The sequence below is a fragment of the Engystomops pustulosus genome, chromosome 10, assembly GCF_040894005.1.
Source record: "Engystomops pustulosus chromosome 10, aEngPut4.maternal, whole genome shotgun sequence".
Taxonomy (NCBI): Eukaryota; Metazoa; Chordata; class Amphibia; order Anura; family Leptodactylidae; genus Engystomops; species Engystomops pustulosus.
This window is the reverse complement of record NC_092420.1, coordinates 80,521,338-80,544,484: the sequence shown is the minus strand read 5'-3', so window position 1 is coordinate 80,544,484 and position 23,147 is coordinate 80,521,338. Positions and strand designations below refer to the sequence as shown.

At 44.6% G+C, this 23,147-nt stretch overlaps 1 protein-coding gene across 1 annotated transcript in view; it reads right to left on the bottom strand.

The window, feature by feature from the left end:
* Positions 1-10,147: 10,147 nt before the first annotated feature.
* Positions 10,148-23,147, bottom strand: part of DNAJB4 (DnaJ heat shock protein family (Hsp40) member B4) — a 28,420-nt gene continuing 15,420 nt past the window's right edge. The window contains exons 2-3 of the mRNA XM_072127422.1: positions 21,045-21,616; positions 10,148-11,935 (exon numbers count right to left, since the gene is read on the bottom strand). Coding sequence (XP_071983523.1) covers positions 11,702-11,935; positions 21,045-21,616 — 806 coding nt within the window. The 3' untranslated portion in view covers positions 10,148-11,701. The remainder of the gene's footprint in view (positions 11,936-21,044; positions 21,617-23,147) is intronic.

Here is a 23,147-nt window from a genome sequence, read left to right as displayed (position 1 = left end):
ACACTAGTAATGGACAGTGCAATCCCTTTAACATAACTACTTCAGTGTTTACCTCCATTCCTTACCATGCTTTATTTTTTTTTTTCTTTTAGCAATGGACCTATTTTGATGAAATTTACCATCAAAATCCATCATAATAAACCGGGGACACTTACTCATACATCCAGGCACCATGTCAGTGACCATCTTATTATATTTCTTATCCATGGCCTTCTTCCTTCTCAAATCTACTTTTATAATTATGCTAATGAGTCTGAAGGGTTCTGGGGGTAGTTTCCAGAGCTCCTCTGTGCTTTAGCTTAAAAGGCGGTTATAATATGCAGGCCTCCCCTCCCCCTGCACTTTATGGTTCAGCCAGATTACACAGCCATAGTAAATCATTTTAAAAGTTGGTTTTAGAAGGAAGGAGGCCAGGGATGACAAATATAAGGAGATTACCACACTCACGGTGCCTGGATTTTTGAGTCAGTGCCCCTGGTTCGTCATGCTGGATTTTGATGGTAGATTTCCTTTAACTCCAAAGGCCTCATTCAAACAGCCGTGCGCTCGCCCCTCACTAAGCACAGGGCTGGGTGGAGAAGGGAGCAAGAGTGATCACTCCTCACCCCTCCTGTCTACATTGAAAGGCCCGCGACCCAGTGCCATAGACCTCAATTGGGGCCATGATCTGGCCGCAAATTGTGCAACCAGATAATGGGCCCCATTACGATGTGAATGAGGCCATATGCTGCAGATTTTCCCACAGAAATCGAAGTATAATGCACATCCAAAAACTGATATGTTGTAAATACGGGAGGGGGGGTTGGGTCAGGCGGGTTAATGACTGCACTGACCCACCTATCCGCCAGAAATCGGCAAGACACAGGACATAACAGGAAACTCCCTGCAAACTTTAAATGGGTTTAAAGAAAGAAAGTTCTCAAATTTTTAACCCCTTACTTTACAATTTTACTCGGTTTTACTGCTGTTTTATCTCCTATCCCCCAGTGATGATCAGTGTAAGATTTCAGAGGGTTGGTGGGGACTCTCTAAGCAGACACTTCATGATCTCTCTGTGCTATGAGATGCAGTGTGCTGACAATGTGCTTAAATTGTCAAGGTACAGGGTTTATCTACTCTTTTATTTAGCTTCTGAACATTTTACTGGTATTTGACAGAGAAAAAGAGATGAGACAAATCAGAGATGATGAGATCCATGAGATGCATATAACACACAAGGACACACTTCAGCTCTGCTACACCTTAGTGATTACATATACAGAGTGCCTTTTCTGCTGGATAAAAACCTTATGCAACATCCCCCACCGGGGCCTAGCCTTTTCTCGGGGCCTGGAGTCAGCCGGGGCCCGCAGTACCTGAGTGGCTGGCGGTTGCGGCCTAGGCACGCTAGTGTCACGGTGCTTGGTATGGGGGAACCGGAGGGCTGTCCTACAGCCTGGCAGGTCTCCAGTAGGGTGGTGTTGGCAAGAAATGATGAGGGAGAGGCTGCTATAGCGGATCTCCCTGGGGCAACCCTTTGGTGTCTAGAGTATGAGTCTCTGTGTAGTGGACAGGGTGCCTGTGATGATGGCAGCCGTAGTAGCAGGGACCAGACGGAGGCAGAGGTTGAACAAAAACAACTTACAGTTCTTTATTGGAAACGACAGGAACCGCAGCAACGTGCCTTTAACAGAGTAGTGGAGTGCTGAGATGCAGTTGGAGGGAGCCACAGGATGTAGAGCGCCAGCCTGGATGCAGAGGGCAGGCTGGGAAGTAGCTGTGTCCTGGAAGGATGCTTCAGCTTGTCCTGGGTTGCTTCAGGTATCACCCTTGAAGGTAGGATGATACCCCTTTCCTCACTAACTCTTAGCTATTAGTTCCACTCTTCAGGCAGGGGCTAAGCTCTTCCTGCTCTGGTCTGGTATGCTAGCTGTATAGAGTTTAGACTGGAGTTACTCCAGTTTGCTTCTGCAGACTCCTAGGTCTGACTGCTTTATACAAGTGTCCTGCAGACCTTCTGGTCTGACTGGAACTGAGCTCTAGAACATTCCTGGCCAGGGGTTTTGTTACTCCCACTGGTCAGGTGCTGGCTATTCCTCCAATTACATCTCAGCTTACAATACATTAGGATAATACATGTGATTGGATGACACATCTTACATCAGATAAAGCAATTAACTCCTGCCTTACCAGGCAGGATCTACCGCTGCAATGTTCCCCTGTGTCCTATAAGGACTATGTAGTGTGATGTAGTGACATGCTGTGGGGCTGACTAGACCCTACACAGGCTGCAAGCTACACAGGTGGGACGTATTCGCAACCACTCCTCTGCCTTGCATCGGCGAGGGTGTTGCACTTATCTTATATGTAACGTGTAGAGTAAGTCTCTGTACGATGCTGCTTGCTGGCAGAAGTGTCTGTGTGTGCGTCTCTTGTAATGGAGAGGGGAGGGGTTGGAGGCAGACATGAGAAGCTATTCATGAGAAGAATGTGTCCTGGCCGACAATAAAAATCTGGAAATTTATGGTTGGATCCCTGGGCAACCAAAATTGTATACTCCAGGACTGATAGAGACAGGTTGGAATAATATCTGTAAAATGCTGTATTTTTGATAATAACTGCGAATTAGAGAATGTGTTATTTTGTTATCCTGAGTATATTTAAGAATATTGCCTTCAAGGGAATACCCCTTTAAAGGACATCTACCACCAGATCAAGGATTGTAAACCAAGCACACTGACATACTGGTGTGCGACCCCTCTGGCAGGATTTTCTCTTGTTTTAGCTTCTTATGCCCTTGTTTTTAAGAAAAAAAGTTTTTAATTATGCAAATGAGCCTGAGGGTCTCTGTGCTCCATAGGAGTTAATGGGGCCTGGAGCCCCTCAGGCTCATTTGCATACTTTTTAAGCCGTTTAAAAAAAAACAAGGGCATAAGAAGCTAAAAGAGCAGCAGATCCTGCCAGAGGGGGTGCACACCAGTATGTCAGTGTGCTTGGTTTACAATCCTTGATCTGGTGATAGATGTCCTTTAGCAATAATATAAGTGAACCTATTAGGGTCTTACACTTACCCTGTTAAAGTTGATAAGTAGCCAACCCATTTAAGGTGAAGAACAGTGTCTTGATGATTTTCTAATGATGAGTTACAATAGGATAGTTACTAGTTGAAGTTTTCCTTTAATTATTGTCAAAACCCTGCTTGACACTATTTTATGTGAACAAAGCCTTCAGTATACAGTTACAATGTAACCAGCGGGCAAACAATGAATAAAGTCTGCATCCTGTCCAAGCCAAAACAGCATTGTTCATTCCTTGGCAAATTGCTCTATTTGTTCAGATTTACACATTAAATATTGATGTTATTACACTGTTCTACTGCATTGGCGTTTTTAGCACCATCAGCTACAATGTCAGCTTTTAGATGAATTCTTCATTTAAAGGGTCCCTCTGAGCAATTATACTGCATAAAAATAATAAGATATATTATAACTAGTGACCGTTCAGGCTTGAATGTTAGCAGGCTATAGCGAATGCTCAGGCACCCCCCACCCCTATTGATGTCCATGTTGCGGTGGCATAAAAGCATGCGGTCCGCAGTGCAATTATTTCAGGGTGTACGCCAGAAAACTCAAATACAAGCTCAGAAAATGTCCCCTATAGACTGTCAGCTCTTGTGATAGATCCTCATTGCTGTTGTCATCTGACCATATCATTTCTATGATATGTCTGTATTTGTCCCCCATGATCTGTAAAGAGCTGCAGAATATGATGGTGCTGAAAAACCCTAAACTCGACTTATACTCGAGTAAAAAAAAAAAGAAAGTTAATACTCACCTTTCCAAAGCCCCCTGCAGGTTTTCTCTTCCATCCGTCTGGCAGCGGCAGGTCCGTGCGACGTCACAGGCTCTGACATAAGACCCTGTGCGCCACAAGGGCCTAAGGTGAGTATTAACTTTCTTTTTTATGAATTGGGCAAACTGTAGCTCACTGTATACTGAGGGAAAACTGGGTCTGGCTGTATTCTGGGGACAAACTGTATCTGGCTGTATATTGGGGCAACTTGGGGCTTGCTGTATACTGGGGGCAAACTGGGGCTGGCTGTATACTGGGGGAAAACTGGGGCTGGCTGTATACTGGAGGCAAACTGGGGCTGGCTGTATACTGGGGGCAAACTGGGACTGGCTGTATACTGGGGCAACTTGAGGCATGCTGTATACTGGGGGCAAACTAGGGCTTGCTATAGACTGGGGGAAAAACTGGGGCTGGATGTATGCTGGGGTCAAACTGGGACTGGCTGTATACTGTGGACAAACTAGCGCTGGCTGTATATTGGGGGCAAACTGGGTCTTGCTGTATACTGGGGGCAAACTAGGGCTGGCTGTATATTGGGTGCAAACTAGGGATTGCTGTATACTGGGGGAAACTGGAGCTGGATGTATGCTGGGGTCAAACTGGGGCCGGCTGTATACTGGAGGAATGCTGGGTGGCTGTATACTGGGGTCCAAGGGGCTGAATAGCTATATACTGGCTGGAGGCTGTGACCAATGCATTTCCCACCCTAGGCTTACACTTGAGTCAATAGGTTTTCCTATTTTTTTCCAGTAAAATTAGGGGCCTCGGCTTATATTCAGGTCGGCTTATACTCGAATATATGCATTAAATAAAGATTTATTATTATTATTTGGCACCACATCGTTTGCCCTCCCACAATACCTCCCAAGTGTCCCTCTTGTGGAGGTAAAGTCCTACTTTGGAAAAACAATACGTGCCGATATAAGCTATGTATCAGTACAAAATGTGTTGCGGTGTTTATTACAGTACAGTATACACTGCGCAAAAGTAGAAGTAAAAAGTAGTGCAGCAAAAAGAATAGATAGATTGCTCAGAGATTTGGAGTGACGAGTAAAGATTGACCTCGTTGTGCGGAGTTACACTAATTAGTACTATGCAAGTGAGATCATCGCTCTGCCAAACACAGGCTACAAGCAATGCCTCAAAGGATCCACTTGCTGATTTCATCCGGAAAAAATTCTTATCATCCTGCAGAACATTTGCTTACGCTTGTCAAACACTCAGCGGAACGGAGCCTGGAGCTAAAGGAGGAGGAGAAATTTCTCTGTATTTTTTCTCGTTATGCATGGTTAAAGTGTATTACAAGTGCATTTTGATTATGTCCATTTTGGTCATTCAAGGGTTTTCCTACATTACTGATATAAATGACCTGTCCTAATGATTGGTACACTAGATATCCCCACCAATCTGCTGACACCGGCTATGGAACATCAGACGCATTTTTAGCCACTACACAGAATGAAGTGGTTCTGTACTAAGGGGGGAAGAACCATCCATCCTATGACACAAACCCAACTCTGGCGTGGCCAACCTGGTGTAGAACTGCGCTATAGCCTGTGCCCGAACCTGATAGATATGATATATAGACGTTGATAGATTAGACAGATAGATAGAATGGGACAGGGGGTTATCATATACGGCTGCTCATGCGCAGGCTCCGGCCTCTTGATCTGTACACCAGGCCCTGCCAGTGAGTGCACAGGCGGGGTGGGGACAGGATTGTCCCACATCGGCGCACTCCCTGCCGGCAGCCCTCCCCCCTTCACAGTCTTCCACTGATGGGACACAGAAGTCCTGATAAGTTTCCCCAATATGTATATGTAGATCGACAGGTGTTATATAGAGAGATGTAGATACACTGAACTAGAGAGACAGGTTTTCAGATAGATAGATAGATAGATAGATAGATGATAGATAGAGAAATAGATAGATTGATAGATAGATTGATAGATAATAAAAAGATAGATATGAGATAGATGATAGATAGATAGATAGATAGATAGATAGATAGATAGATGAATGGATAGATAGATATACAGATAGATAGATGATAGATAGATAATAGATAGATAGATAGATGATAGATAGATAGATGATAGATAGATAGATAGATAGATAGATGATAGATAGATAGATAGATAGATAGATAGATAGATAGATAGATGATAGATAGATAGATAGATAGATAGATAGATAGATAGATAGATAGATAATAGATAGAGCAGGTATTCAGATGGATATATAGACACAGTAGTAAAAAGTCGGGCAATAAACAGTGAAGTCTATTGCATAGTCAAGAAAATTATCAAACTCTCTGTGTATCTCCAGGATGTTACTATGGATCCTGCAAACAGTGGCCTTAAAAGGTACAAACCTTGAACTGGTAGAGATCCAAAGATCAGCTGATAGGAAGATACAGCCAAGACAAGGACAAAAATGTCTTCAGTAAGAAGTAAGAAGCTTCTGAAAAAAAGCAGAGAGCTATGAAGTGTCCTCAGAGATGGGAAAGCAGCCACTAATACACAGAGACCGACCCAAACAGAAGAATACAGCGTGATACATTATCCTCACCGCTCTCCTTACTTGTGTATTACAGCAATACTTGTATCCCCCATTGAGGGCGCAGTCACACGATGCATTTCGGTTGCGTTTTCATTGGGGGACATTTACTATGGTGTTTCTGCCAGTTTTGTGGTGCTTTCACCGCATCTTCTGCTCTCCTACCTATTTATTAGCTGGTGGTGCCAGCAAAAATGACTTTTTCCGCCTGCTCCGACTCTTCTCCGAAAAGGGGCGTGGCTTTGGCGGAGTGGAAACTCAGACACAATTAATATGTGTCGCAGCCATTTTTGGGCGCTGTAAACTGGCGGAAAGTAGACCAAAAGAAAACTGGTCTATTTCTGGTGCTCGGGACAGATTTTGGTCCCGGGGACAGAAAATGGTCTCGGCGCCAGAAATGTCTCTGCACAGCTCCACAATATTAAATGTGTATCTTCTTTCCGAGAGCAGGTCGGTAACAAAGCCAATGCAGACACCGACACTTTATGTAAATGTCCCCCATTGTGTTTTGAAACACATAACAACAGCTGAGGAGAGGTGATTTGCCTAACTACATTACTGTTAACTTTTGCGTTTACCAAATGCAAAGTAAACGCTATGTTAACGTATGCGTTAACAATTCATGTATGTTCCCATTTTGTTAAAACATTGTTAACACGTACGTTAACATTGTGTTTACACTGTGTTTTGTAAACACAAATGTTGATGTTAAATGTTTTGAAACGTGTTTCCAAAGGCAATGAAAACGCAAACTAAAAATGTACGGGATCAGTTTGACAAGTGGGTGTGCCCATATAGATTCTGATCATTCAGAGCAAACAGGGACATGCTGTGCAGGGGAACACAATGAAATAAGGAGATTGGTTACACCCAGTTGTCAATTTATTGGCGTTTTTGGTCCGTTTTAGAGCATGCGTTTTTGACCGTTTACCATGCGTTTTGCTGCTTAGAACCTGTTTATCTATTGAGATAATTCGGGAAAAAAGGTCAAAAACGGATGCGGTTTAAAACGGCCTGAAAATGCATGCTTAAAAATAGACCAAAAACACCACGTGTGGCATCACGCTTAGAGCAATGATAATAATTGGGGAAAACTCATTTGGAGAACCTACAATCCTGATAAATTATGGATTATGGATGATAACACAGGCCTCTTGGTTATACATGAAATGATAGTAACAGGATAATAATACAATAATGTTCATTCCGAGATGAAATAAAACACTGCCACAAAGCAAATACGTTTAATAAAAACAAACAAAAGGCACAGAAACAATAATAAATCTCAGCTTATATGACCTTATAGGTCTTATATGACCCTTGGCATAGCCTCCACAATGATAAAGTATAGATTGACCAGCAAGGCTTTATTTTTACAAAATATATTTGAAAGTTTTTTAAATCTTTTTTAAAAATTCTAAAGTGCATTTCAATAGTCTTGACCTGGTTATTCCCCTGGGATGAGCAGACATCGTCCTGTGTGACAATACTAGAGCTGTGCAGAGCAATGGGCCCACAGGTGCTGCTCCTGAAGTTTAAGGTCACACAGATCGCTTTGACTCCGCATATATGTTTCTACGGAAACGCATACGATCGGTAACCAGCACCCGGGTCTTGTACTGTTTAATGGAAACGCATAAGAGATCTGCCATGGCACTCCCTGGAGTCAAAGCGGTGCATGTGACTGCAGCCTAAGGTTGAAGACACACGTGGCGTTTTTGGGCCGTTTTTAGTTAGTGCGTTTTCAGATCGTAAAAAACGCATGCGTTTTTGACCAGTTTGAATTAAGATAATTGGTCAAACCTGTCAAAAACGCATGCGTTTTCAAAAAACGTTTTTTACGATCTGAAAACGCACTGAAAACTAAAAACGGCCCAAAAACGCCACGTGTGTCTTCACCCTAAGGGCGCGTTCACACGTTGCGTATCGACCTGCGACATTGCGTTTGAAACGCATATACAACAGCTGAGGAGAGGTGATTTGCCTAATTACATCACTGTTAACATTTCCGTTTACAAAATGCATCGTAAACGCGATGTTAACGCATGCGTTAACATTGTGTTTACAAACGTAAACGGTAATGTAATTAGGCAAATCACCTCTCATCAGCTGTTGTATATGCGTTTCAAACGCAATGAAAACGCGACCAAAACGCAACGTGTGAACGCGCCCTGAGTCCGGCGGCACACATGGCATTTTGAATCCGTTTTTGGGACGTCTTTAAGCAGTCCGTTAAAAACTGCATACGTTAAAAAAGGCCATGAGTTTTTTGAAACTGCATCCGTTTTTGACCCATTATAATTGAGATAATTGGTAATACCGTCCCAAAAACAGGTTCAAAACGCCACGTGTGCCGCCCGCCTAAGGCCACGGTCACATGTTGTGTTTTTGGTTGTGTTTTCATTGCGTTTTGAAACCGGGCGGCGGGGAGTGGGCTGGCTTGAGGCGTTACTGTCCCCACTATGCCTTATAATCCTCTAACAAACAGCCACAGTCTCGTCAATGTATCTTCATTTTAGTTTTGCCGTTTTTAAAAGGGGTTGTCCACTTTCAGCAAATAATTGATTTTGTTTTTGCAGATATACAATTTTCCAATACACTTTCTGTATCAATTCCTCATGGTTTTCTAGATCTCTGCTTGCTGTCATTCAACAGGAAGCTTCATTATTTACTTCCTGTGGATAAATGATCATGTGATGACAGGTGCACAGCTTGCTACAGTTATTAGATCTGTTTGATATAACGAGCCGTGCACCGTGTGATATCACATGACCAGGAATACAAAGAGCCGTGCACCTGTGTGACATCACATGACCAGGAATATAACAAGCCGTACACCTGTGTGACATCATATGACCAGGGATATAATGAGCCGTGCACCTGTGTGACATCACATGGCCAGGGACATAACAAGCCGTACACCTGTGTGACATCACATGACCAGGGATACAATAATAATAATAATTCCTTTATTTAAATAGCACACACAGATTACGCAGCGCTGCACAAAGCTTGCCAGATCAGTCCCTGTCCCCAATCGGGCTCACAATCTAATCAGCCTACCAGTATGTTTAGGAGTGTGGGAGGAAACCGGAGGACCTGGAGGAAACCCACGCAAACACGAAGAGAAAACATACAAACTCTTTGCAGATGTTGACCTGGATGGAACTTGAACACAGGATCCCAGCGCTACAAGGCTAAAGTGCTAATCACTGATGCTATAACAAGATGTGCACCTGTGTGACATCACATGGCCAGGGACCTGTCTTCATCCATAGTAAACAATTAAACTTCCTATAGAATGACAGCAAGCAGCGATCTAGAAAACCGTGAGCAATCTATACAGAAAGTATATTGGCAAATTGTGTAACTCTTCATTACACAAACCATATCAATTATTTGCTGAAAGTAGACAACCCCTTTAAGTACCAAACACAACCCATGTACTAAGTAGGTGTTGTTTCTGGAATAGAAAAAATTATATATATTTATAAAATCCCTTTAAGGGCGCTGTCCCACGTTGCGTTCGCAAACGCAGACGCATTCAAAACCGCGCCCACCGGGGCGGTCCGCGGTCCGATCGCATCGGCGTTTCTATGGAAACGCCTGCGATCGGGAACGCAAAACACCGGCGGCTCGTACCCGATCGCAGGCGTTTCCATAGAAACGCCGATGCGATCGGACCGCGGACCGCCCCGGTGGGCGCGGTTTTGAATGCGTCTGCGTTTGCGAACGCAACGTGGGACAGCGCCCTAAGAAGTGCGAGCAGAAATAAGGCCAACTAAGTGAAACCATGAGTATCGTCAGCTCCTTATCATGTGTATTCAATTGAATCCTATTCGTCACGCTAAAATTTTTATTTAGTGCCTGCTAATTCAGTGTCACCTTCCTTTCTGATCTTCTCCAAAACAAACGGCCACCCCATCCCACACACACTTAACTTCATCTTAAAAGTTGATTTTAGAAGGAAGGAGGCCATGGATAACAAATATTGGAAGATTACCCCAGTCACAGGGGCACATAAGTCATGGGCTGGCGCTAAGTGCACCGGGTCTCCTGATAAATTCTGCCAGCCGGTGCTGAGCCAACGGGGCATTTCTCAGCCAGGTCTGAATTGCGCCATAGTCTACACCTGAACAGTCACAGGCCATAGGCATTGCGCAGGCGCGGGGCAGCAACGCCCTCACCGGCCCACTACACATCCCTGCCCCGCCCCCTTCAAGCCAAATCGGCATAGAGGGCGGGAAAGCCTAATCAAAGCTTGTACACCTGTTTTTTGTGATAAATGTGGCCCGCGGTTCCTGGATTTTCTGTATTAACACACTGGGGCACATTTACTAAGGGTCCAAACGCCGCATTTTCGTCCGGTTTTGCAATTTTATGGCAATAATATGACACATATAGACTAGCGGGGTAATACTGTGTAGCTCTTGTATGACATATGACGCACCCTTATTGTGTGATGGCTACCACGTAGTTGCCTTTGGCAATCACCATATGCAGACAGTCCCCGGGTTACATACAAGATAGGGTCCATAGGTTTGTTCTTAAGTCGAATTTGTATGTAAGTCGAAACTGTATATTTTATAATTGTAGATACAGCCATTTTTTTTTTTTGCCCCAGTGACAATTGGAGTTTCAAATTTTTTTGCTGTAATTGGACCACCTGTAGGGGACCACCTGTATTCTTTGGCTTATTTCTCCAGGTTAGGGCAAAACTTTTAGTATAAATATAATATATGGGGGGGGGAGGAGTATGGAAAAACATTGTCTCCCTGTATATAGACACCGAAGCTTCTGTAACACTGCAAGGATTAAAGTCCAGTGCTGGATATACGTAAGAGCCAGCGCTACTACATCACCATGAATATGCTATGTGCAAGCCTCTGGAATATAATAATCAGCAATATAGGAAAAGAAATGCTCATATACTCAACACCCGTCATTAAAGGGGTTGTCCGAGAACGTAAAAAACTTCTGGGTGGCCAGGATGGAGCGGGTTAAAAAAAAATTAACATTTACTTACCTCCCGGCTACCCAGCACTGCTATCTCTCTGGTCCAAGCCCCATTCAGCTTCCTGGACACCCAAGCGTATTTTTATGCTCTTGGACAACCCCTTTAATAAGACTGTGAAACCGCAAAAAATGTCAATAGCACTAAACGTCCTCCTCAGGATTATAATACTGATAACAAACTGGAAACCAGACGCTGGAGTAGTGTGTGACGCCCCCTGCTGGGCAGGTGGATCTTGTAGTTTGTCTCTCTTGGCTGTATGAGTAATGCTAATGTTGTCTTCTCATCATTCGGACTCTAGGACACCGGTAGGTGCCGTTTCAGGATCTCCTTGGATGATTGTGGAATGGAGTCCGGGAAAATGACTTCGAACTCAACCAGAAGGTCTCCGCTTTGATCTGGGTTTTTGGGAAAAGGGAGTCCATAACCGATAATCCGTCGTCTCATTCCTGGTTTAATGACTTCATTAATTGCCATGGGGATGTTGCGGGCGTCTAAGGTGGGCACCGTGATTGAGCAGCCACACAAAGCCTGGAATCATAGAAAACATTGCATATTATAAATCTCAGAAGAGATTTAGATTCTAGAATCATCATTTATCACCTATTATTAAATAATATTATGGGACAAGTATGAACCAGACAGATCAGGGACCAGGATCAATAATGCCATGAGGTTTATTCTACTTGATGGCGAACTTTGATTGCTGCAGGCTGGCTCCCGTTCTGAATCTTAGTCCTAGTCACAGTATGGCTACCTTTAAAAGGGAACCTGTCAGCAGAAATTGACCTAATAAACCACTACTAGCATGTGGTCAAGCTGTTGAACACCTAACAGATAATGGGGCACATTTACTAAGGCCGCGGTCACACGTACCGCTAGGCGTCCGTCACAATGCGACGCTAGTGCACAGGGGGAGGTCCTCGGCCCAAACGCACATGCGTTTCCAGGGAAACGCATGCGATTGTTAAGCCGATCGCATGCGTTTCTCTGGAAACGCATGTGTGTTCGGGCCGAGGACCTCCCCCTGTGCGCTAGCTTCGCGTTATGAACGGACGCCTAGCGGTACGTGTGACCGGGGCCTAAGGGTCTGTAGGCCGCATTTTCGTTGGGTTTCCCGACTTTTTCCGCTTTGCGCCGCATTTAACTGGGGTTTTTGGCGTACGCAATCGGATTTTGACGCAATCACGGCGACTTTCATGCAGCACAAATTGGGGGCATGGCCGTCGGACAACCCGACTGATTCGGATAAACCACGGGATTTAACATTTAAATTGTGTCGCAAGATCAGCACTTACATGCACCGGGAAGAAGAAGGTGAACTCCGGCGGACCTCAGCGGGGAAGTGACACATGCAGGATCTCGGGCGCACGTTCTTAGTGAATCGCGCCTCGTCGGGGAACGCACAGCGGGGATCGTGACAGGACTGGGTAAGTAAATGTGCCCCAATTTCTCTTTCATGGCCCAGTACGGTAGAATCATCGAGAAAATGTACTTTAAAGTGAGATGTAAATTGATTTTATAAAGTCAAGGAGTCTGAGAATTTGACACTGAAGTCAAGTTCTCTCTTCCAAAGACAGCCCCCTTCACTGTAATTGTTGGTCCTGCATCAAGAGAAATCACTAACCAGATCTCCTGAAGGAGGAGGCTTTCACAGCTCCCCACCTTGGCTTCAGTGTTAAACTCTCCTCCTCCTTGACTTTGCACCACCAATTTACAGCTACCTTCAAAGTTCATTTCCTGGATGATGCCACCACACTGGGAAGAGACAATGGGGCACATTTACTTATCCGGCCACTGAAGTTCACAAAAGGTGCATTGTCCGTGTACAATGCACTGTGCTGCGATTCACTACGATTGTGCGCCTGATATCCTGCATGTGTCGCTTCCCCGCTCAGGTCTACCAGAGTTCACCTTCTTCCTCCCGGGGTATGTAAGTGCACTGGGGCACATTTACTTAGCCGTCCCGTCGCAATCCCCGAGGTGCGTTGTCTGACGAGGATTCGGAGCTGCCGTGATTCACTAAGATCGTGCGTCCAATTTCCTGCATGTGTCGCTTCCCATCTGAAGTTCGGCAGAGTTCACCTTCTTCTTCCCGGTGCATGTAAGTGCATGGCTTGCGACACAATTTAGAATGTTAAATCCCACGCTCAGTCTGGCGGCCCACCCCCCGATTTGTATCGCATGAAAGTCCACGATCGTGTGTGCCACAATCCCCAGTTAAATGTGGTGAAAAACGGGAAACCCGACGAAAATGCGGTCCCCGGACCCTTAGTAAATGTGCCCCATTGTCTTGCGACACAATATGAAAGTTAAATCCCGCACTCAGTTCCAATCAGTCAGATCGTCCGACGGCCCGCCCCCCATTCCTGTGGCATGAAAGCCGGCGCAGCTGTGCCAAAATCCCATCGAGTCCGACACAATCCCCTGCTAAATACCTGTCCAAGCCGTGCAATCCCCAAAAAAGGTGAAAATTCCGACGAAAATTCCTAAGTAAATGAGCCCCAATAACTCGAAGGTGTTACGCTGCTTGACAATATTCTGGGTAATATTAAGTAAATTGCCTAATTTTATCTTTTACCTTTTATAACATGAGCAAAAATGTTATTTTTTGTAAAAGTTGATGTTGTGTTGTGGATTTTTTTTCAATCAGTGTAAGACTGCATTCACACTAACATATGCCGTAGCCATGTGGACATACTGCAGAGCGCTGGAGAGGAGGAGGGGGGAGCATGCTCTATCTTTTTCCCATGTATAGTGCCATAAAGTGCCACACACACGTACTGCCGCCTGATCACCATAGCCGTCTATGAGGACGTATATATTTCCAGCCAGATATACGACATGTGAATGAGGCCTAAGGTCTAGGTTATTTATTTCGAGTGGAAGCCGTATCAGTGGTTGCCCTGGCTAGTCTACAGATCACAACACAGATCAATCAGTTGTTTCAATTTGCCTTTAATAAATGTCTTTGTTGTCCAAGGACAGGGCTACACAGAAACTTTTATTTAGAGCTACTTTCAAGTGACAGCTGCTTCACGCAAAATTGTATGAAACGCAGTGTATTCCTTTGGACGGCAGCTGTAGCTCAACAGTAAAGATCAATGAGTAGCCGTACAATATGTCTCTGTGTAGCCCAAGACAACAATGTTCATAGACTGACCAAAAAGTTATACAGAAAAAAATCCCTAATGTGTGGTCAGCCTTAGGCAGAAGCACAACTAGATATACATGGCCTAGGCATAGGTCATTGAGACCAGGGCCGGCTCCAGGTTTTAGTGGGCCCCTGAGCCTCAGGCCGGCGCCACACAGGGCGCTTTGTCTGCGCTTGCAAACGCAAACGCAGACAAAGTCGCGCCCACCGGGGCGGGCCTCGGGCCGATCGCATCGGCGTTTCTATGGAAACGCCTGCGATCGGGAACGAGACGCCGGTGTTTTGCGTTAATTTAACGCGAAACACCGGCGGCTCGTTCCCGATCGCAGACGTTTCCATAGAAACGCCGATGCGATCGGGCCGAGGCCCGCCCCGGTGGGCGCGACTTTGTCTGCGTTTGCGTTTGCAAGCGCAGACAAAGCGCCCTGTGTGGCGCCGGCCTCAGTGGGCCTCTTCATGGGCCGCCCTCCAGTAGCCACACTGCCCCCCCTGTAGACACATTGTATCCCCCCACTCCTGCTACACTGCCCCCCCCCCCCCACCCTCCGGGTAAACACACTGGGGCTCATTTACTAAGGGTCCGCGGAGCGCATTTTCGTGGGGTTTCCCAACTATTTCCGTTTTGCAACGCATTTAACTGGGGATTTTTGCGCACACGATCGGCTTTTGGCGCATCGGCACCGGCTTGCATACAACACAAATCGTGGTGCAGGTCGCAAGACATGCACTAAGGGCGCTGTCCCACGTTGCGTTCGCAAACGCAGACGCAGACCAAACCGCGCCCACTGGGGCGGTCCGCGGTCCGATCGCATCGGTGTTTTTCTATGGAAACGCCAGCGCGGCTTGTTCCCGATCGCAGGCGTTTCCATAGAAAAACACTGATGCGATCGGACCGCGGACCGCCCCAGTGGGCGCGGTTTGGTCTGCGTCTGCGTTTGCGAACGCAACGTGGGACAGCGCCCTAACAAGCACCGGGAAGAAGGTGAACTCCGGCGGATCTCGGCGGGGAAGCAATGGAAGCAGGAACTCGGGCGCACGAGCTTCGTGAATCGAGCCGGAATTCATCTTCGCGACAGGACCGGGTAAGTAAATTTGCCCCACTGTCCCCCCTCCAGCTACAATGCCCCTTCCAGGAAAGAAAAAAACCCTCACTTTTCCTTGTTTCGCCAAAGCAGCACAGGAACAGCCACCATCTTTCTTCTCTGTACGCGCTGTCGCCATCGCATACAGTGGGGAGTGCCGCTTCGGGGGAACGAGGACAGGTGAGTTTCGGATTCTGCTTCTACAGTGTACTCCCGACGAGTGCAGCATAGAGCCAAAAAAACAACACCAGCCAGAAGGGGATCATTTGTACCAGTGTCTTAAAGCGACATTCATACAATTGATCCGGGGATACGAGTGGGCCCCTCCAGCACCCCGGGGCCCTGGCACTTGCCCGAGTAAGCCGGGTGCTGACGCCGTGCCTTATTGAGACCCTCCCCGGGTAAAGTATAGGGGATGTTTTGAGATACTGCAACTCATAATCCATTCAGGTGAATGTGAACTGTGCTGTAATAGTAAAGCAAAGCCACTACACAGTACAGGCAGTCCCCTACTTAAAGACGACCCCTAGTTACAGACGGACCCCTCTTTCCACTGTGACCTCTGGTGTAGCTCTCTGGATGTTACTATAGTCCCAGGCTGCAATATCCAGCTGTAAGGTGTCTGTAATGAAGCTTTATTGATAATACTTGGCCCAATTACAGAAAAAAATTTTGAAACTCCAATTGTCACTGGGGCAAAAAAAAAATTTCTGGTTCTACAATGATTCAATTTCGACTTACATACAGATTCGACTTGAGAACAAACCTATGGAACCTATCTTGTATGTAACCCGGGACTGCCTGTATACAGAACTGTTTGCTCCCACATCCACGTACTCTGCAGATCTGGGGCAGCTGCAGCAGATGATTTTTATGGTGCAAGGCATTGGACCCCCCACCCCCAATCTTATATGAGCCATCATAAAGATTAATATCTAGTCTTGGACAACCCCTTTAACTACCAAACCAATACAGGCAGTCCCAGGGTTACGTACAAGATGGGTTCCATAGGTAAGTCGAAACTGTATATTTTATAATTGCAGATCCAGACGAAGTTTTTTTGCCCCAGTGACAATTGGAGTTTCAACATCTTTTGCTGTAATGGGACCAAGGATTATCACTAAAGCTTCATTACGGACACCTCACAGCTGATCATTGCAGTCTGGGACTAAAGGAAAACATCCAGAGAGCATCACCATAGGTCACAGGGGGCAGAGGGGTCCATCTTAACAAGGGGTCGTCTGTAAGTCGGGGGTGCCCTTAAGTAGCCTGCATTGCTAATATTTAGACAGCGTAAACTTATACCAGGCAGTCTAAAGATGTTGAAAATTCACAAAAATGCTGGATGATAAATTTACCTAAATAGATACATTTAGGGTCTTGTTTTGCACAAAGGGGGTTATTTATTTTGGGCTTTTTGGCATAAAGTAGTCGCATTAAGGTTTTTTTGAGACTATTCACTTGTAAAAAGTCTCACCGGGCTATTTACACTCCTTCATTAATCTGGTGTAGACATAGAACTACTAGTCCCCTGCTGGTATATGTGCTGGGACCTTTAATGCATTTTGAGACTTTTTGTAAAAAATAAAATCCCGGAGAGAAAGTAGACCATTAATTAAAGGGCTAAAGCTACTTTGGCCAGCAGAGCTCCAAAAACAGACATAGAATTGTCCCGAGGAGCACTTGTCTTTTGCTGCGCCCTATTTATAACTGTGGTGATGAATTCTGGCGCAGCGTTCGACTGTCAGTTCCTACTTAAGACCTACATTTAGTTGGTCTAAACTGTGCGCTAGAATTTTGGCCTCACAGACGATTTCCCACAAGCCACATCCCCTTAGACAAACAAGTCGAAAAAGTGCCACAGTCTAAAAGCCTTGAAAAATGTGGTGCAAGTCATTTTAGTTTTTTTTGCCACTTAACCACCTGTGGTACAAGTGCTTTAATAAATCCCCCCCAGTATGTCATGAAGAGGTAGAATTTGGGTGCGTTTTGTAGCACTTTTGCTAAAGAATGTCTCGGTGTCGCCTACTGCAAGCATCAATGAGCTCTATTTTACTGCTGTAGTTATGTGAGTTGACATGAATGCAGGATGAAGAGTGAATGAACACAAACCATCTGTATCTGCAAATTACACTTATTATATTCAGAAATAACTATGGAATAGAGAAGCGATTCTTTACTTGGCAGAGGGGTGTATAGGCTCGCCTTGTGCACACTTCCTTGCCCCTTCCACCTCTTCCTGCCACATTGCTATTATTCAGGACTTCTCACCAGGCAGTCATTGTTCTTAAAGGGGTTTTCTAGTGATACTTTGAATCAGCTCTGCAGGTTCCAGTAATGTAATATAATAAATCCCTGACATTAACATACTGGTAGGTCGATAAGCTTGTGAGGCCCATTGGGGACAGGGACTGATTTGGCAAAACTCTGTGCAGCGCTGCGTAATCTGTGTGCACTATATAAATAAAGAATTATTATTCTTAAGGGGTTTTCCACAAAAAAACCTTTTTGGAACCCTTATAATAAACAAAAATTGATGGAATTGGGGAATAAGTCACTGAGGTCCCTTCCATACTTGCGTTGCAGATCACGTCAGAGTTTGATCAGGGTGCGATCAGGGTTTGGTCAGTGAAAAACGCACATTTTGCATCAGAGTGCAATCAGTTTTCAGTCAGAGTTTGTTCAGTGTCTCAGTTTTTCACGCGCGTTTTCAATGCAATTTCAATGTGTTTTTCACATGCAGAAAATGCGCGTGAAATGGACTCAGGACTGAGCTCTATCTTTTCTATGGCAATTGATGCGTGAAAAACGCATTGCACTTGCAAGTGTCTCAGAGTGCAATGCGTTTTTGATGCTTCTCCATAGACTTGTATGGTGCGTTTTTCACGCGCGTGACTTGCAAAAGTAGAGCATGTCGAGATTTTAAAAAATGCGCGTGTGTGCATGAAAAAAAATGTAAGTCTGAAAAGACCCATTGGTTACAATGGGTCAGAGTGCAATGCAAGTTCTGCGCGTCAAAAGCATGCGCAGAAAACGCGCATGAAAAACGCAAGTGTGAAAGGGGCCTAAGAGGGGCATTTATTACATTTAGCACAGGGTGGCGCTGGAACCGTGTTATATTAATGAATTGGCGCACTGAATAAAAGATTTAGAACCCCCTAGACTTGCTTTTAGCTGCTCTCTTTTTGCACCATAATCTGCGCCAGAAACCGATTCGGAAAACTAGAAGCGCCATAAAACTGTTGAATTCACAAGCGGTGACACAATTTTGCGCCCAAAAATAGAATAAGTCAAGATTGTATGAAAAAAACCCAATATTGTGACGCCAACACTTCATAAACAATTCATAAATTAAGGCCCAAGAGGCGCAGAAAGGAAATAAAAAACACCACCAGTTTTACCCCCTAAATCTTCTTTAACCCCTTAAGGACGGAGGGTTTTTCGGCTCATTTCTCGCTCTCCAACTTCAAAAATCCATAACTTTTTCATTTTTCCGTGTACAGACCTGTGTGAGGGCTTATTTTGTGCGTAACAAATTTTACTTTCCCGTAATGTTATTTATTTTAACATGCCGTGTACTGCGAAGCTGAAAAAAAATTCCAAATGTGGAAAAATTGAAAAAAACCCGTCACGTTCTTGTGGGCTCAGTTTTTACGACTTTCACTCTTCGCTCCAAATAACACGCCTACTTTATTCTTTGGTTCGGTGCGATCGCGGTGATACCAAATTTATATAGGTTTTATTGTGTTTTAATACATTTTCAAAAATTAAACGAATGTGTACAAAAAAGAAAAAAAAAATTTTGCCATCTTCTGACGCTAATAACTTTTTCATACTTTGGCGCACGGAAATGTGTGAGGGGTCATTTTTTGCAAAATGAAGCGACGTTTTCATTGCTACAATTTTGAGGTCTGTGCGACATTTTGATAATTTTTTATTTCATTTTTTATGTTATGTAAAAAGGTGTAAAAGTCGCATTTCGGACATTTGGGCGCCATTTCCCGCCTCGGAGGTCACCGCCGGCCGTAACCGTTTTTATATTTTGATAGATCGGGCATTTTGGAATATGTTTGTGATTTTTCCTGTTTATTATGTTTTATATCAGTTCTAGGGAAAGGGGGGTGATTTGAATTTTTAATATTTTATTAATTTTTTTTATTTTTTAAACTTTTTTTTTTCTTTTTTTTTTCACTATCTTTTAGACCATCTAGGGTACATTAACCCTAGATGGTCACATCGCTGCTACCATATACTGCAATACTTCTGTATTGCAATATATGGCATTTTTGCAGCACATTCATTACAATGAGCCACTGGCTCATTGTAACGAATCTGCAGCTGCCAGATAGCCTCGTGTCAAAAGAAGACACGAGGCTACCATGGCAACCGATCGCCGCCCCCCGATGATGTTCGGGGGCGTGGCGATCGAAAAAAAGATGGCCGTCTTTTAAATGCCGCCGGCGACTTTGCCGGCGGCAACGGGGGGGTTAATAGCCGCGATCGGTGCAAGCACCGACCGCGGTTATTAGCGGTGGGGGTTTTATGCATTATGCAAAAACCCCCACCTTTGTATGAAGAGGACTCAGCCCGTGAGCCCTCTTCATACATCCCTTATACCTCTGCGCCGTAGAGCTACGGTGCAGAGCGTTAAGGGGTTAGAGGGAGCCTGTCACCAGGGACCTCATTTTCACTAAAGTCAGGTTGCAGAAGCTTATTACTGCAGTTTAGACAAGTCACATGTTGTTTTTTGAAATGCATCCAAACCAAAGCCCAGCCCCTGTGACTACCCCAGGATTTTGCCAGGACGCAAGTGTACGTTATAACACACAATTATATTGTAATGCAAATGCTTAGAAAAGGCAGAGAGGCATTTTTGCACTGCAGGTGTCATGGGCTTCTGTAACCTGTCTTTAGTGAAAATGATGTCCCTGGTGACAGCTTCCCTTTAAAGGGGTTTTCCAGTTTTATGCTAATAATGATGATCTATCTATCTATGGTAAGTTCCCGAGTAATTTCTCTAGTGCCAGAATCTACACAGAAGATGGAACTAGAAAAACAGATCTCTTGAATGGAAGCTGGAGCTGCAGTTACCCGGACCAGCCACTACACAGAGAACTGAGATATCATTTCTGATCCACTCTCTGTGTTGACTTTTAAACCAATGACAGCAGTAATCAGCTGATCATAAGTATCCCAAGTGTCACAGGATACTGATGACCTGTTCTTCCAGCTGGAATAACAAGCTACGGTAGAAGTGAAGTATAGTGGAGTTTGAATGGAGCCGCAATGGAGCATTCGCTCTGATGTTCCATGCTAAGTCTATGAGGGTTCACCAGCCCCTTCAGAGGTTAAACATCCTGTAATAAAATTAAAATAATAACAAGAAAGAAAAGATAGATTGTACCTCTCGCAAACTGATTTGCATAGGACATATAATGTTTGAGCCATCTCTCTTAAAATGTGCATGAGGCTTGTCCTTAATAACAAAAACTACATCGGCAGGAATGGTCATCGGTGCCTCATCTCCCTCCTTGGGGAATGTGATTTTGGTTCCTTCTTTCCAGCCTTTCTTTATCTCGATTGTAAGGATCTTATCCTCAGTCCGTGCTGTTTTTCCATCTGGATTCATCCTCTTCCTGGAGATTCTCATTCTTTTAGTGCATCCTTGGTAAATCTCTTCTAAAGATACCCTCAGTTCGTGAATAATCGGCGGGTCCTGCTTACGTCGGATCTGACCAACTTGGTTCTTTTCTCTTGGAAACCCATTCATGCCAAAATTAGAAAATGAGCTAAATGGATCGCCATCCAGCTCCATGTCCTCTTCATCTCGACCTCCAGGCATCCTTCTTCCAAAGAAGATTTCAAATGGGTTTGCTCCACCAAAAAATGCAGCAAAGGTGGCGTGTGGATCTCCATGGAAGGTATAGTGGAAGTTTCCTCCATGTCCGTTTTGTGCACCAGGTCCTCCTTTAAGTCCTAGAATTAATAATAAAACACATTATAGTAAGTTTTCAACAACAAGTTTACTACAATGTCATTTCTGGACACCTCCCAAATCATGTACTGCGGAAAGCAACCATCCCTCATCTGCCATCTGATGGTTGGCCACTACCGCAGAAAGTAGCAAGTTTGCCCATAACTAACCCAACAAGTGTGGGAACTTTCATTGTTCATTTATGAGGAACCATTCCAAATTCTCCTGATTCATGACTGAAATCTTCCCTAATACTGGAACCATTCCAAATTCTCCTGATTCATGACTGAAATCTGCCCCAATACTGGAACCATTCCAAATTCTTCTGATTAATGCCTGAAATCTGCCCTTATACTCTAAATCAGCGATGGCGAACCTTTTAGAGACCGAGTGCCCAAACTACAACCAAGTCCCACTTATTTATCACAAAGTGCCAACACAGAAATGTAATTAGTGATTTATAATCCCTTCTCTGTCACAGCTTTCATTGATACCAGCAGCGAGGACACCAATACAGCAGAAAATAGGAGAAATTTGGATGATCATTGTAGCTTCTCTTCAGGGTCCCATAAACGGCAAGAATTGTCAGGGACGGAGCAGGAGCTACAATGATAATCCAGATCAGTCCGCACCTTCCCACTCCTCCAGTAATCCCAGGTAGCACTGTGCACAGCAAGTCCTGGGCTGTCTGGGACTGCAGGAAGATGCCTGGAGTCCTCTCTGGTGATGGCCTGAGTGCCCACAGAAAGGGCTCCGAGTGCCACCTCTGGCACCAGTGCCATAGGTTCGCCACCACTGCTCTAAATGGTCACATACTTTTTAAAACAAAGTTTGCAAAAAGCAACAGGAAAAGTAAAGGAACTTTGGTGTGTATATATATATATGTATATATATATATATATATATATATATATATATATATATATATCCTTTCCTTACATTCACTCTGAAATATCTCCTAAATCGATTTTGAAGAAAGACATCATGAGGGTATCAGATTTTATAGTTGATACAGAAGGGAGAAAGAGTTTTTAGTCAGCGACAGACCTCTAAATCTAAATAGTAAGTTTCTATCCACCCCAAAGGTTTGATTTACTCCTGTGCTAGTCAATATGGGGGGGAGGGGGGGGGTTATCAGCGATCCTATGCTAGTTTTCCTTGCAATTTGCCAGGAATAGGGATTATTTTCCCCTTATGCCACCTCCGTAACAAGTAGGCATGGAGAGGTGTGTAGGGGGCACGGCCAGCAGCGGAGTAGAGCATTCCAGCCCTGTGCCTGCACACTCACTATAGCCTGCAACAGTTCAGGACTGGCAGATATGTACACCAGCAGAGCCGGATATATCAGGCGCAAAACCGATGTATGATAAATGTCCCCCACTATATCTGTATAGAGTTGACAAGATAGTTATACAGACCACGTGGCAGTCAAAACCACCATCAGACATTAAATAACTTAATCCTAAAAGAAAAGTATTGAGTCTGGTTCTGATGTTGGATATGGATCCCTAGCTCACTAGTTTCATTTAATAT